Source organism: Branchiostoma lanceolatum, chromosome 1 (genome assembly GCF_035083965.1).
Source record: "Branchiostoma lanceolatum isolate klBraLanc5 chromosome 1, klBraLanc5.hap2, whole genome shotgun sequence".
Classification (NCBI taxonomy): Eukaryota; Metazoa; Chordata; class Leptocardii; order Amphioxiformes; family Branchiostomatidae; genus Branchiostoma; species Branchiostoma lanceolatum.
This window is the reverse complement of record NC_089722.1, coordinates 44,390,554-44,404,618: the sequence shown is the minus strand read 5'-3', so window position 1 is coordinate 44,404,618 and position 14,065 is coordinate 44,390,554. Positions and strand designations below refer to the sequence as shown.

The following is a 14,065-nucleotide window of genomic DNA, read 5'->3' as shown; positions in this document are numbered from 1 at the left end:
TCGCAGCGCCCCTCGGGCGGTTTTGGCGGGAAAAGTGATGAGTTTGTCGCTGCGCTGCCGGAGAGACAAAATCTGGTGACAAACGGCGGAACGCCAAACGGCGCTGCAGGGGACAACGGCGCGTCATGCATCACGGCGGGAAGGAGGAGCGGGAACGGGCCGAGATTCTAAATCACGCGGCCGGTCGGAACGCGTGTGGTGCCGCCGGGCTGCACGGGGCCGGCCGATCCGTCACGACGAGACAGACGGGCTGACTCAGTGCTGCAGGACAGACTCTGCTATCCGGGACAAACCAGGGGCTGACTCGCTGCTGTCGGACTGACTCTCTGCTGTCTGACTGACTCTCTGCTGTCTGACTGACTCTCTGCTGTCGGACTGACTCTCTGCTGTCGGCCTGACTCTCTGCTGTCTGACTGACTCACTGCTGTCTAACTGACTCTCTGCTGTCCGGGACGGACGGGCTGACTCTGTGCTGACGGACTGACTCTCTGCTGTCGGACTGACTCTCTGCTGACGGACTGACTCTGTGCTGTCGGACTGACTCTGTGCTGACGGACTGACTCTGTGCTGACGGACTGACTCTCTGCTGTCCGGGACTGGCGGACTGACTCTCTGCTGACGGGCTGACTCTCTGCTGTCAGACTGACTCTCTGCTGTCGACCTGACTCTCTGCTGTCGGACTGACTCTCTGCTGTCCGGGACGGACGGACTGACTGCTCTCTGCTGGCGGACTGACTCTCTGCTGTCCGGGACGGACGGACTGACTCTCTGCTGGCGGACTGACTCTCTGCTGTCGGATTGACTCTCTGCTGGCGGACTGACTCTCTGCTGTCGGATTGACTCTCTGCTGGCGGACTGACTCTCTGCTGTCGGATTGACTTTCTGCTGTCCGGGACTGGCGGACTGACTCTCTGCTGACGGGCTGACTCTCTGCTGTCGGACCGACTCTCTGCTGTCCGGGACGGACGAACTGACTGACTCTCTGCTGGCGGACTGACTCTCTGCTGTCCGGGACGGACGGACTGACTGACTCTCTGCTGGCGGACTGACTCTCTGCTGTCCGGGACGGACGGACTGACTGACTCTGTGCTGTCGGCCTGACTCTGTGCTGACGGACTGACTCTCTGCTGTCGGACTGACTCTCTGCTGTCGGACTGACTCTCTGCTGTCGGACTGACTCTCTGCTGTCGGATTGACTCTCTGCTGTCGGACTGACTCTCTGCTGGCGGACTGACTCTCTGCTGTCCGGGACTGGCGGACTGACTGACTCTGTGCTGTCGGCCTGACTCTGTGCTGACGGACTGACTCTCTGCTGTCGGACTGACTCTCTGCTGTCGGACTGACTCTCTGCTATCGGCCTGACTCTCTGCTGAGGGACTGACTCTCTGCTGTAGGACTGACACTCTGCTGTCGGACTGACTCTCTGCTGACGGACTGACTCTCTGCTGTCCGGGACGGACGGACTGACTGCTCTCTGCTGGCGGACTGACTCTCTGCTGTCCGGGACGGACGGACTGACTCTCTGCTGGCGGACTGACTCTCTGCTGTCGGATTGACTCTCTGCTGGCGGACTGACTCTCTGCTGTCGGACTGACACTCTGCTGTCGGACTGACACTCTGCTGACGGACTGACTCTCTGCTGACGGACTGACTCTCTGCTGACGGACTGACTCTCTGCTGACGGACTGACTCTGTGCTGACGGACTGACTCTCTGCTGACGGACTGACTCTCTGCTGTCAGACTGACTCTCTGCTGTCCGGGACGGACGGACTGACTCTCTGCTGTCGGCCTGACTCTCTGCTGACGGACTGACTCTCTGCTGACGGACTGACTCTGTGCTGACGGACTGACTCTCTGCTGTCCGGGACGGACGGACTGACTGCTCTCTGCTGGCGGACTGACTCTCTGCTGTCCGGGACGGACGGACTGACTCTCTGCTGGCGGACTGACTCTCTGCTGTCGGATTGACTCTCTGCTGGCGGACTGACTCTCTGCTGTCGGACTGACACTCTGCTGTCGGACTGACACTCTGCTGACGGACTGACTCTCTGCTGACGGACTGACTCTCTGCTGACGGACTGACTCTCTGCTGTCGGACTGACTCTCTGCTGTCCGGGACGGACGGACTGACTGCTCTCTGCTGGCGGACTGACTCTCTGCTGTCCGGGACGGACGGACTGACTCTCTGCTGGCGGACTGACTCTCTGCTGTCGGATTGACTCTCTGCTGGCGGACTGACTCTCTGCTGTCGGACTGACTCTGTGCTGACGGACTGACTCTGTGCTGACGGACTGACTCTCTGCTGTCGGACTGACTCTCTGCTGTCCGGGACGGGTGGACTGACTCTCTGCTGACGGGCTGACTCTCTGCTGTCCGGGACGGGCGGACTGACTCTCTGCTGTCGGACTGACACTCTGCTGTCGGACTGACACTCTGCTGACGGACTGACTCTCTGCTGTCGGACTGACTCTCTGCTGTCCGGGACGGGTGGACTGACTCTCTGCTGTCGGACTGACTCTCTGCTGTCCGGGACGGGCGGACTGACTCTCTGCTGTCGGACTGACACTCTGCTGTCGGACTGACACTCTGCTGACGGACTGACTCTCTGCTGACGGACTGACTCTCTGCTGACGGACTGACTCTCTGCTGACGGACTGACTCTGTGCTGACGGACTGACTCTCTGCTGACGGACTGACTCTCTGCTGTCAGACTGACTCTCTGCTGTCCGGGACGGACGGACTGACTCTCTGCTGTCGGCCTGACTCTCTGCTGACGGACTGACTCTCTGCTGACGGACTGACTCTGTGCTGACGGACTGACTCTGTGCTGACGGACTGACTCTCTGCTGTCGGACTGACTCTCTGCTGTCCGGGACGGGTGGACTGACTCTCTGCTGACGGGCTGACTCTCTGCTGTCGGCCTGACTCTCTGCTGTCGGACTGACTCTCTGCTGTCGGACTGACTCTCTGCTGTCGGACTGACTCTCTGCTGTCCGGGACGGACGGACTGACTGCTCTCTGCTGGCGGACTGACTCTCTGCTGTCCGGGACGGACGGACTGACTCTCTGCTGGCGGACTGACTCTCCGCTGTCGGATTGACTCTCTGCTGGCGGACTGACTCTCTGCTGTCGGACTGACACTCTGCTGTCGGACTGACACTCTGCTGACGGACTGACTCTCTGCTGACGGACTGACTCTCTGCTGACGGACTGACTCTCTGCTGACGGACTGACTCTCTGCTGACGGACTGACTCTGTGCTGACGGACTGACTCTCTACTGACGGACTGACTCTCTGCTGTCAGACTGACTCTCTGCTGTCCGGGACGGACGGACTGACTCTCTGCTGTCGGCCTGACTCTCTGCTGACGGACTGACTCTCTGCTGTCGGACTGACTCTCTGCTGTCCGGGACGGACGGACTGACTGCTCTCTGCTGGCGGACTGACTCTCTGCTGTCCGGGACGGACGGACTGACTCTCTGCTGGCGGACTGACTCTCTGCTGTCGGATTGACTCTCTGCTGGCGGACTGACTCTCTGCTGTCGGACTGACACTCTGCTGTCGGACTGACACTCTGCTGACGGACTGACTCTCTGCTGACGGACTGACTCTCTGCTGACGGACTGACTCTCTGCTGACGGACTGAATCTGTGCTGACGGACTGACTCTCTGCTGACGGACTGACTCTCTGCTGTCAGACTGACTCTCTGCTGTCCGGGACGGACGGACTGACTCTCTGCTGTCGGCCTGACTCTCTGCTGACGGACTGACTCTCTGCTGACGGACTGACTCTGTGCTGACGGACTGACTCTGTGCTGACGGACTGACTCTCTGCTGTCGGACTGACTCTCTGCTGTCCGGGACGGGTGGACTGACTCTCTGCTGACGGGCTGACTCTCTGCTGTCGGCCTGACTCTCTGCTGTCGGACTGACTCTCTGCTGTCCGGGACGGACGGACTGACTCTCTGCTGTCGGCCTGACTCTCTGCTGACGGACTGACTCTCCGCTGACGGACTGACTCTGTGCTGACGGACTGACTCTGTGCTGACGGACTGACTCTCTGCTGACGGACTGACTCTCTGCTGACGGACTGACTCTGTGCTGACGGACTGACTCTGTGCTGACGGACTGACCCTCTGCTGACGGGCTGACTCTCTGCTGTCGGCCTGACTCTCTGCTGTCGGACTGACTCTCTGCTGTCCGGGACTGACGGGCTGACTCGCTGCTGTAGGACTGACTCTCTGCTGTCGGACTGACTCTCTGCTGTCGGCCTGACTCTCTGCTGAGGGACTGACTCTCTGCTGTCGGACTGACACTCTGCTGTCGGACTGACTCTCTGCTGTCCGGGACGGACGGACTGACTCTCTGCTGTCGGCCTGACTCTCTGCTGACGGACTGACTCTCCGCTGACGGACTGACTCTGTGCTGACGGACTGACTCTGTGCTGACGGACTGACTCTCTGCTGACGGACTGACTCTCTGCTGACGGACTGACTCTGTGCTGACGGACTGACTCTGTGCTGACGGACTGACCCTCTGCTGACGGGCTGACTCTCTGCTGTCGGCCTGACTCTCTGCTGTCGGACTGACTCTCTGCTGTCCGGGACTGACGGGCTGACTCGCTGCTGTAGGACTGACTCTCTGCTGTCGGACTGACTCTCTGCTGTCGGCCTGACTCTCTGCTGAGGGACTGACTCTCTGCTGTCGGACTGACTCGCTGCTGTAGGACTGACTCTCTGCTGTAGGACTGACACTCTGCTGTCGGACTGACTCTCTGCTGAGGGACTGACTCTCTGCTGACGGACTGACCCTCTGCTGACGGACTGACTCTCTGCTGACGGACTGACTCTCTACTGACGGACTGACTCTCTGCTGTCCGGGACGGGCGGACTGACTCTCTGCTGTCGGACTGACTCTCTGCTGACGGACTGACTCTCTGCTGCCGGGCTGACTCTCTGCTGCCGGGCTGACTCTCTGGCCCACCTTCGCTAGCCCTGACCCACCCAGGCCCCACTTGCTAATCCTGACCCACCCAGGCCCCACTTTGCTAGTCCTGACCCACCCAGGCCCCACTATGCTATTCCTGACCCAGCCAGGCCCACCTTCGCTAGCCCTGACCCACCCAGGCCCCACTTTGCTAGCCCTGACCCACCCAGGCCCATATCGATTTCAGCTCGCTTCTACATCCACACCTTATCGCCCATCTGACGATACGTGGGTGGATCGGCCGCTATAAACCATAGCCGGAGATAGTACGAGCATCCCGGCGCTAAGATCTGTGTAGCATGACGAGCAGCACAATGCAGCCTACAATGGGCCGCGGCGTTGTAAGGAAATTGCGGCCCGGCTGCCACGGGAGAACCTGCGATAACATTGACGCCCGCCGCAGCTCACAACGCGGCCGAGTCAGAAATAAGACATCGCTGAATGAAAGTGAATGGCGCGACTTGAACATTCCGTCAATACGGGCGCTAAGTCCTGAAATGTGTTCAATGAGTCCGTGTTAAGATCTGTGGATGCCTCATCGCGCGGGAAAACGGTCCGTGGCGGGCGGAGAATAAAGCGCTGCTCTCCTTAACGGGCCATTGCCGCTCCCAACGACTTTCCTGGCGACGGGCTGGCGAGGCGGCTCCTAACGGGGAGCGATGTGATCAGCAGCGGACATCGGCGGTTGGGCGGCCTGGCCGGGGGAGGGGGGCATCAGTCACCCTCCGCGGCGGGGTAACGGCGGTTCGGCGGCCGGGTCGGGGGGGGGGGGGGCATCAGCCACCCTCCGCGGCGGGGTAACGGCGGTTCGGCGGCCGGGCCCGGGGGGGGGGGGGGGCGTGCCCAGCACCCACCCTCCGCGGCGGGGTCATCACTCATCTTCCGCGGCGGGCTAACTGCGGGAGGCCGGACATGAAGCACCGTCTTCACGGCACCGAGGCCTGGCAGACGGCCAGAAGTTTCCTTATATTATTCACGTCGGGTTGTGAGGTCAATTCAAGATATTATCCCAAATTAGCCACCGGCGAGTAGGATGAATTACCCCTCCCTGCCCATGAACGTGTTCGGGACGGTTGTCGGTCGGCGGGAGCCCGGCATGACCAGCGGGCAGCGTCCTGCTCCGGGACTGTCGGGTCGGGGTTCGAGTCCCAGACTCACCCGGGCTAGCGGTTCGGGGTTCGAGTCCCAGACTCACCCGGGCTAGCGGTTCGGGGTTCGAGTCCCAGACTCACCCGGGCTAGCGGTTCGGGGTTCGAGTCCCAGACTCACCTGGGCTAGCGGTTCGGGGTTCGAGTCCCAGCCTCACCCGGGCTAGCGGTTCGGGGTTCGAGTCCCAGACTCACCCGGGCTAGCGGTTCGGGGTTCGAGTCCCAGACTCACCTGGCCTAGCGGTTCGGGGTTTGAGTCCCAGACTCACCTGGGCTAGCGGTTCGGGGTTTAAATCCCAGCCGCACCAGCATCAGCCCAGGACGAGCGACTTTAATGCTATCTGAACTTTGGGGAACATTAGGGGAGGAAGAGACGGGCAACTTTAATCTATCTGTTGAACTTTGTCCCCTGATGTTCCCCAAAGTTCAACAGATAGCATTAAAGTTGCCCGTCCCCTCATGTTCCCCGAAGTTCAACAGATGACACGAAAGTTGCCCCTCCCCTCATGTTCCCCGAAGTTCAACAGATGACACGAAAGTTGCCCCTCCCCTCCTCCCCTCATGTTCCCCAAAGTTCAACAGATGACACGAAAGTTGCCCCTCCCCTCCTCCCCTCAAGTTCCCCAAAGTTCAACAGATGACACGAAAGTTGCCCCTCCCCTTCTCCCCCCATGTTCCCCAAAGTTCAACAGATGACACGAAAGTTGCCCCTCCCCTCCTCCCCTCATGTTCCCCGAAGTTCAACAGATGACACGAAAGTTGCCCCTCCTCTCATGTTCCCCAAAGTTCAACAGATGACACGAAAGTTGCCCCTCCCCTCCTCCCCTCATGTTCCCCAAAGTTCAACAGATGACACGAAAGTTGCCCCTCCCCTCCTCCCCTCATGTTCCCCAAAGTTCAACAGATGACACGAAAGTTGCCCCTCCCCTCCTCCCCTCAAGTTCCCCAAAGTTCAACAGATGACGCGAAAGTTGCCCGTCCCCTCATGTTCCCCGAAGTTCAACAGATGACACGAAAGTTGCCCCTCCCCTCCTCCCCTCAAGTTCCCCAAAGTTCAACAGATGACACGAAAGTTGCTCCTCCTCCCCTCATGTTCCCCGAAGTTCAACAGATGACACGAAAGTTGCCCCTCCTCCCCTCATGTTCCCCGAAGTTCAACAGATGACACGAAAGTTGCTCCTCCCCTCCTCCCCTCAAGTTCCCCAAAGTTCAACAGATGACGCGAAAGTTGCCCGTCCCCCCATGTTCCCCAAAGTTCAACAGATGACACGAAAGTTGCCCCTCCCCTCATGTTCCCCAAAGTTCAACAGATGACACGAAAGTTGCCACTCCCCTCCTCCCCTCATGTTCCCCAAAGTTCAACAGATGACACGAAAGTTGCCCCTCCTCTCCTCCCCTCATGTTCCCCGAAGTTCAACAGATGACACGAAAGTTGCCCGTCCCCTCCTCCCCTCAAGTTCCCCAAAGTTCAACAGATGACACGAAAGTTGCTCCTCCTCCCCTCATGTTCCCCGAAGTTCAACAGATGACACGAAAGTTGCCCCTCCTCCCCTCATCTTCCCCGAAGTTCAACAGATGACACGAAAGTTGCTCCTCCCCTCCTCCCCTCAAGTTCCCCAAAGTTCAACAGATGACGCGAAAGTTGCCCGTCCCCCCATGTTCCCCAAAGTTCAACAGATGACACGAAAGTTGCCCCTCCCCTCATGTTCCCCGAAGTTCAACAGATGACACGAAAGTTGCCCCTCCCCTCCTCCCCTCATGTTCCCCGAAGTTCAACAGATGACACGAAAGTTGCCCGTCCCCCCATGTTCCCCAAAGTTCAACAGATGACACGAAAGTTGCCCGTCCCCTCATGTTCCCCAAAGTTCAAAAGATGACACGAAAGTTGCCCCTCCCCTCATGTTCCCCGAAGTTCAACAGATGACACGAAAGTTGCCCCTCCCCTCCTCCCCTCATGTTCCCCGAAGTTCAACAGATGACACGAAAGTTGCCCGTCCCCCCATGTTCCCCAAAGTTCAACAGATGACACGAAAGTTGCCCCTCCCCTCATGTTCCCCGAAGTTCAACAGATGACACGAAAGTTGCCCCTCCCCTCCTCCCCTCATGTTCCCCGAAGTTCAACAGATGACACGAAAGTTGCCCGTCCCCCCATGTTCCCCAAAGTTCAACAGATGACACGAAAGTTGCCCCTCCCCTCATGTTCCCCAAAGTTCAACAGATGACACGAAAGTTGCCCCTCCCCTCCTCCCCTCATGTTCCCCAAAGTTCAACAGATGTCACGAAAGTTGCCCCTCCCATCCTCCCCTCATGTTCCCCGAAGTTCAACAGATGACACGAAAGTTGCCCCTCCCCTCCTCCCCTCATGTTCCCCGAAGTTCAACAGATGACACGAAAGTTGCCCGTCCCCCCATGTTCCCCAAAGTTCAACAGATGACACGAAAGTTGCCCGTCCCCTCATGTTCCCTAAAGTTCAACAGATGTCACGAAAGTTGCCCCTCCCTTCCTCCCCTCAAGTTCCCCAAAGTTCAACAGATGACACGAAAGTTGCCCGTCCCCCCATGTTCCCCAAAGTTCAACAGATGACACGAAAGTTGCCCCTCCCCTCATGTTCCCCGAAGTTCAACAGATGACACGAAAGTTGCCCCTCCCCTCCTCCCCTCATGTTCCCCAAAGTTCAACAGATGTCACGAAAGTTGCCCCTCCCATCCTCCCCTCATGTTCCCCGAAGTTCAACAGATGACACGAAAGTTGCCCCTCCCATCCTCCCCTCATGTTCCCCGAAGTTCAACAGATGACACGAAAGTTGCCCCTCCCATCCTCCCCTCATGTTCCCCGGAGTTCAACAGATGACACGAAAGTTGCCCCTCCCATCCTCCCCTCAAGTTCCCCGAAGTTCAACAGATGACACGAAAGTTGCCCGTCCCCCCATGTTCCCCAAAGTTCAACAGATGACACGAAAGTTGCCCCTCCCCTCCTCCCCTCATGTTCCCCGAAGTTCAACAGATGACACGAAAGTTGCCCGTCCCCCCATGTTCCCCAAAGTTCAACAGATGACACGAAAGTTGCCCCTCCCCTCATGTTCCCCGAAGTTCAACAGATGACACGAAAGTTGCCCCTCCCCTCCTCCCCTCATGTTCCCCGAAGTTCAACAGATGACACGAAAGTTGCCCGTCCCCCCATGTTCCCCAAAGTTCAACAGATGACACGAAAGTTGCCCCTCCCCTCATGTTCCCCGAAGTTCAACAGATGACACGAAAGTTGCCCCTCCCCTCCTCCCCTCATGTTCCCCAAAGTTCAACAGATGTCACGAAAGTTGCCCCTCCCATCCTCCCCTCATGTTCCCCGAAGTTCAACAGATGACACGAAAGTTGCCCCTCCCCTCCTCACCTCATGTTCCCCGAAGTTCAACAGATGACACGAAAGTTGCCCGTCCCCCCATGTTCCCCAAAGTTCAACAGATGACACGAAAGTTGCCCGTCCCCTCATGTTCCCCAAAGTTCAACAGATGTCACGAAAGTTGCCCCTCCCTTCCTCCCCTCAAGTTCCCCAAAGTTCAACAGATGACACGAAAGTTGCCCGTCCCCCCATGTTCCCCAAAGTTCAACAGATGACACGAAAGTTGCCCCTCCCCTCATGTTCCCCGAAGTTCAACAGATGACACGAAAGTTGCCCCTCCCCTCCTCCCCTCATGTTCTCCAAAGTTCAACAGATGTCACGAAAGTTGCCCCTCCCATCCTCCCCTCATGTTCCCCGAAGTTCAACAGATGACACGAAAGTTGCCCCTCCCATCCTCCCCTCATGTTCCCCGAAGTTCAACAGATGACACGAAAGTTGCCCCTCCCATCCTCCCCTCATGTTCCCCGAAGTTCAACAGATGACACGAAAGTTGCCCCTCCCATCCTCCCCTCAAGTTCCCCGAAGTTCAACAGATGACACGAAAGTTGCCCGTCCCCCCATGTTCCCCAAAGTTCAACAGATGACACGAAAGTTGCCCCTCCCCTCATGTTCCCCGAAGTTCAACAGATGACACGAAAGTTGCCCCTCCCCTCCTCCCCTCATGTTCCCCAAAGTTCAACAGATGTCACGAAAGTTGCCCCTCCCATCCTCCCCTCATGTTCCCCGAAGTTCAACAGATGACACGAAAGTTGCCCCTCCCCTCCTCCCCTCATGTTCCCCGAAGTTCAACAGATGACACGAAAGTTGCCCGTCCCCCCATGTTCCCCAAAGTTCAACAGATGACACGAAAGTTGCCCGTCCCCTCATGTTCCCCAGAGTTCAACAGATGACACGAAAGTTGCCCCTCCCCTTCTCCCCTCATGTTCCCCGAAGTTCAACAGATGACACGAAAGTTGCCCCCCCCCCCTCACTCCAGTCGCAACTTGCCCGAAGTCGAAGCCATTAGCGCGAGTCTCCTCTACCCGGCCTCGCTATTGATCAGCCGGCTGGAAGTCTCGCTGATACCGCGGGAATAGCCGCGTTAACGCGCCTGATAAGGGAGAACTATGGCCGCCACTGAAGATCCTTTCTTTATCTGCCACGTGAAGGATCGCTGGGATTATAGCAACGACCAAGGGCACCCGGAACGAGCACATGATCAACTCCGCAAAGTCAAGAACTGCGCTTAAAACTTCCCGGAAAACAAAAGTTGCTGTAAATCCATCGTCCGGGCGGCGGAAGCCTGACAGTCGCATCTCCGCGGTTATCTGGTGACACGAGGGCTGAGCTGAGCTGGCGGCTCTGCGGTCACTCCGGCTGTAATGAAGAGGTAACGCGCCTGATCGCAGCGCCTCCAACTCCTGAGAGAGAGACTGGCGGGTTCGCAGCGCCTCCAACTCCTGAGAGAGAGACTGGCGGGTTCGCAGCGCCTCCAACTCCTAAGACCCTCGTCAGAATGCGGCAAAGACGCCGGGCAGTTGTTCCTCAGATCGGTGGTCATGATGAAGAAATCCCCGACGGGCTGTTTTATGGCGACTTCTTGCCATCACACCTTCCCATTTTCACTTTCACTCCAAGAACACCTTAATACGGTCGTGAATTATAGGATTTGACTGTCCAGAAACAAGAGTGAAGCCATCTTGAGACCACCCCGATATCTGCGCGGCCCGAAAGTGCAGAAAATGGCCATTTGTCCCTTATCGGCCCCGGGATCTGCTTTCCGGTAAGTCGTTGGAAGGAACGGCTCGCGGGAAGAGCGGGGGATCAGGGCAGACGCTATGACAGATCGCGAGACGAGCGCAGCGCCAGTGTTAAACACTATGACAGATCGCACGGCAAGCACGTGGCCGGTGTTAATATGTCCTGTAGACAGAGACGTTCCACCAGCAGATATCCGTCTCCCCTCTGCCGAGTTAAACATCCTCCCCCACCTGTTGCTCCGGACGGAAGACAGATACAGATGGTTATGGCCGGAATATGTTTCCGCGCGCGCCGCTCGCGGCCACGGCGCATAAAACATGGCTTTCATGAGCGCATTAATCTCCCTCCGAGACGAGCAGGATTAAGTCGGGAGCTTCCAGGACTCGTTTCTGGGCCAACGAGGTTTGCGGTTCTAAACCGGCTCCGTAAGACTGGAGACTATTCGGGAATCAATATGTCCTCGGGGTGCCTTTCAGTGCGCCGAGCTTGGAACAAACACCCGTGTTAATGTATAAGGCACTACCATGTGCGGTGGTTAGTTAATAACACCCTTGTTAATGTATAAGGCACCACCATGTGCTGTGGTTAGTTAATTACACTGTTCTGCTGTCCTGTTTGCGACATATCGGTAACGTATTTTGATAATAGCGATATTGGTGAAGATTTCGACTCAAATGTCTGATTTTACTGCACCTCATGTCTGCGTGCTCCTGAAACAGTTTGTCAGGCCGGCAAAGAAACCCCATGGCTGTCCGGTTTGCCAATCGCTGGTTTGATGTGCGCCAGACTTTACTGGTTTGCTGGTTTGATGCGCGCCGAAGTTCATCAGCAGAATAGAAAGTTCTCACAGGTTCACGGGTTTGTCAAGCGATGAGCGCGGCTTTTAGACGCTGCTGGTTGCGCCGGAGGGGTTTCATTCGGGCGTGTCTCAGCACAGCGTGGTTACTGAGCACTATTAGTCTCCCCTGCCAGGTGCACGTGTGTGCCCAATGTCAGTACGCTGCATCTCGTCCTGTCTAGGATGACTTTGTCGCACCTCAGCGCCGTTCTGTCCGTGGTTACTGACCCCCCCTGTCCGTGGTTACTGACTCCCCCCCCCACCCGTGGTTACTCCCCCCAGCCCCACCCCCTTGTCTGTGGTTACTCCCCCCCTGCCCGTGGTTACTGCCCCCCCCCCCCGTCCTTGGTTACTGCCTCCCCTTTTCGTGGTTACTCCCCCCCCCCCCGACCGTGGTTACTGCCACCCCCACCCCCCCGACCGTGGTTAATGTCGGGTGTCTACAAAGACCTTCTCTCTGCGGAGTGCTGGGGTCAGGGAAAGGAAACACCGGGCGGCCGCAAAGACGTCTACTTGACATGACACTTGGAGGCTCCGGTATTGACGCAGAGCACCTACCCAAGGACAGATCTAGATGGAGATGCACACTGTCCAGGCAGCTGAAATCAGGAGAAGCTAGACTGATGCGCGAAGAATAGAACATCTTATAAGAGTCATCTTACAGATGAGCCTTATGTGGCAGAGACTGCCATTCTCGTATAGAGTCCATTCCAAGTCACCAAGGGGTTTTTATGATGATATTTGTATTAATCTAGAAAAATTTGTAATAAAAGAATATATGACTGACAATAGTTCTAATTTTTTTCTAAAAGATTTATATGAAAATATGAATTTATTTCAATTCGATTAGATAATTTAGAAATATTTTGAAAGGAACTGCACAAAAATCTCTTTATTTATAATAATTTCTAAACATCGATGTGATTCTTTCACTTTCAGAAATATTTACAAATAATGGTAGAATGGTGATTGCCCCCATAAAAGTAGGTGCTGATCCGGCCCTTCTGTCTGCTTTTGTACATCTTAAGACTTCACGGCGGGACTCTGTTGGGTCATTCGTGGAGAGCGTTCTTCCCTATACTTCTCAAGGATGTGTGAATCGCTTTTTCCCAACCCTCTGGCCTATTTATAGAGATGTTACAAATAATAGTAAAAAATGGTAGGGAATTGTAAATAATGGTGAATAATTGTAAAATGCCGTTATCATTATTAAGAAACTGTTAGAAATATTAGATTCCATGTGATGAATATTTGCAATGTTTTAGAAAACCGGATAAATATTTATAAAGTTGAAATAAAATTCAAAATATTTCGTAAGTATGAAATCTCTCACACAAATAATTACAATAGATTGAAAATATTTGTAAAGTATGACAATAACAACCCTCTTGGTGACTTGTGATGGACTCTAGTACTGTTCAGCCATAGCTGAAGCTGTAGGGTCGATTTGAATTAGGATTTTACCCTGGTCAATATTGACCGCTGGAGGCCAGATATGTCGGGTAGGCGTGCCCGTCCAAAATCTTTTACCTGCCTCGTTGCGTCCCGCCCATCTGCTTGGAGATACCCGGTGCGTCCCGCCATTACTGCTGCCGCATCCCATCTGCTTGGAGATACCTGGTGCGTCCGCTGTAACTCCCGCCTCCCCCATCTGCTTGGAGATACCCGGTGCGTCCGCTGTAACTCCTGCCTCCCCCATCTGCTTGGAGATACCCGGTGCGTCCGCTGTAACTCCTGCCTCCCCCATCTGCTTGGAGATACCCGGTGCGTCCGCTGTAACTCCCGCCTCCCCCATCTGCTTGGAGATACCTGCCCCGGTGCGTCCCGCCGTACCGACTCCCCCCCCCCCCCCCCCCCCATCTGCTTGGAGATACAGGCCGATCATCAGATGGGGGAGGCGGGAGTTATGCCGGGAGGCTCCAAGCAGATGGGAGGAATCCGGCCCGGTGCGTCCCG

General features: G+C 56.5%; 1 protein-coding gene across 1 annotated transcript; it reads right to left on the bottom strand.

Moving 5' to 3' along the window:
* Positions 1 to 255: 255 nt before the first annotated feature.
* Positions 256 to 13,904, bottom strand: LOC136427455 (filaggrin-2-like). The gene is made up of 5 exons (XM_066416320.1): positions 13,640 to 13,904; positions 4,497 to 4,740; positions 1,815 to 2,260; positions 648 to 1,582; positions 256 to 543 (listed from the first exon to the last, which is right to left on the bottom strand). Exons 1-5 carry the CDS (start codon positions 13,902 to 13,904, stop codon positions 256 to 258), a joined length of 2,178 nt encoding a protein of 725 aa, XP_066272417.1.
* Positions 13,905 to 14,065: the final 161 nt, after the last annotated feature.

Excerpts from the sequence above, each read along its gene's own strand:
- LOC136427455 (XM_066416320.1), bottom strand. The coding sequence starts at position 13,904 with ATGGGGGAGGCGGGAGTTACAGCGGACGCACCGGGTATCTCCAAGCAG. Across the intron at positions 4,741-13,639 it reads GGCGGGACGCAACGAGGCAG|CAGAGAGTCAGTCCTACAGC; the intron begins GTAAAAGATTTT and ends TCAGTCCTACAG. Across the intron at positions 544-647 it reads AGTCAGGTCGACAGCAGAGA|AGTCAGTCCGACAGCACAGA; the intron begins GTCAGTCTGACA and ends CCGTCAGCACAG.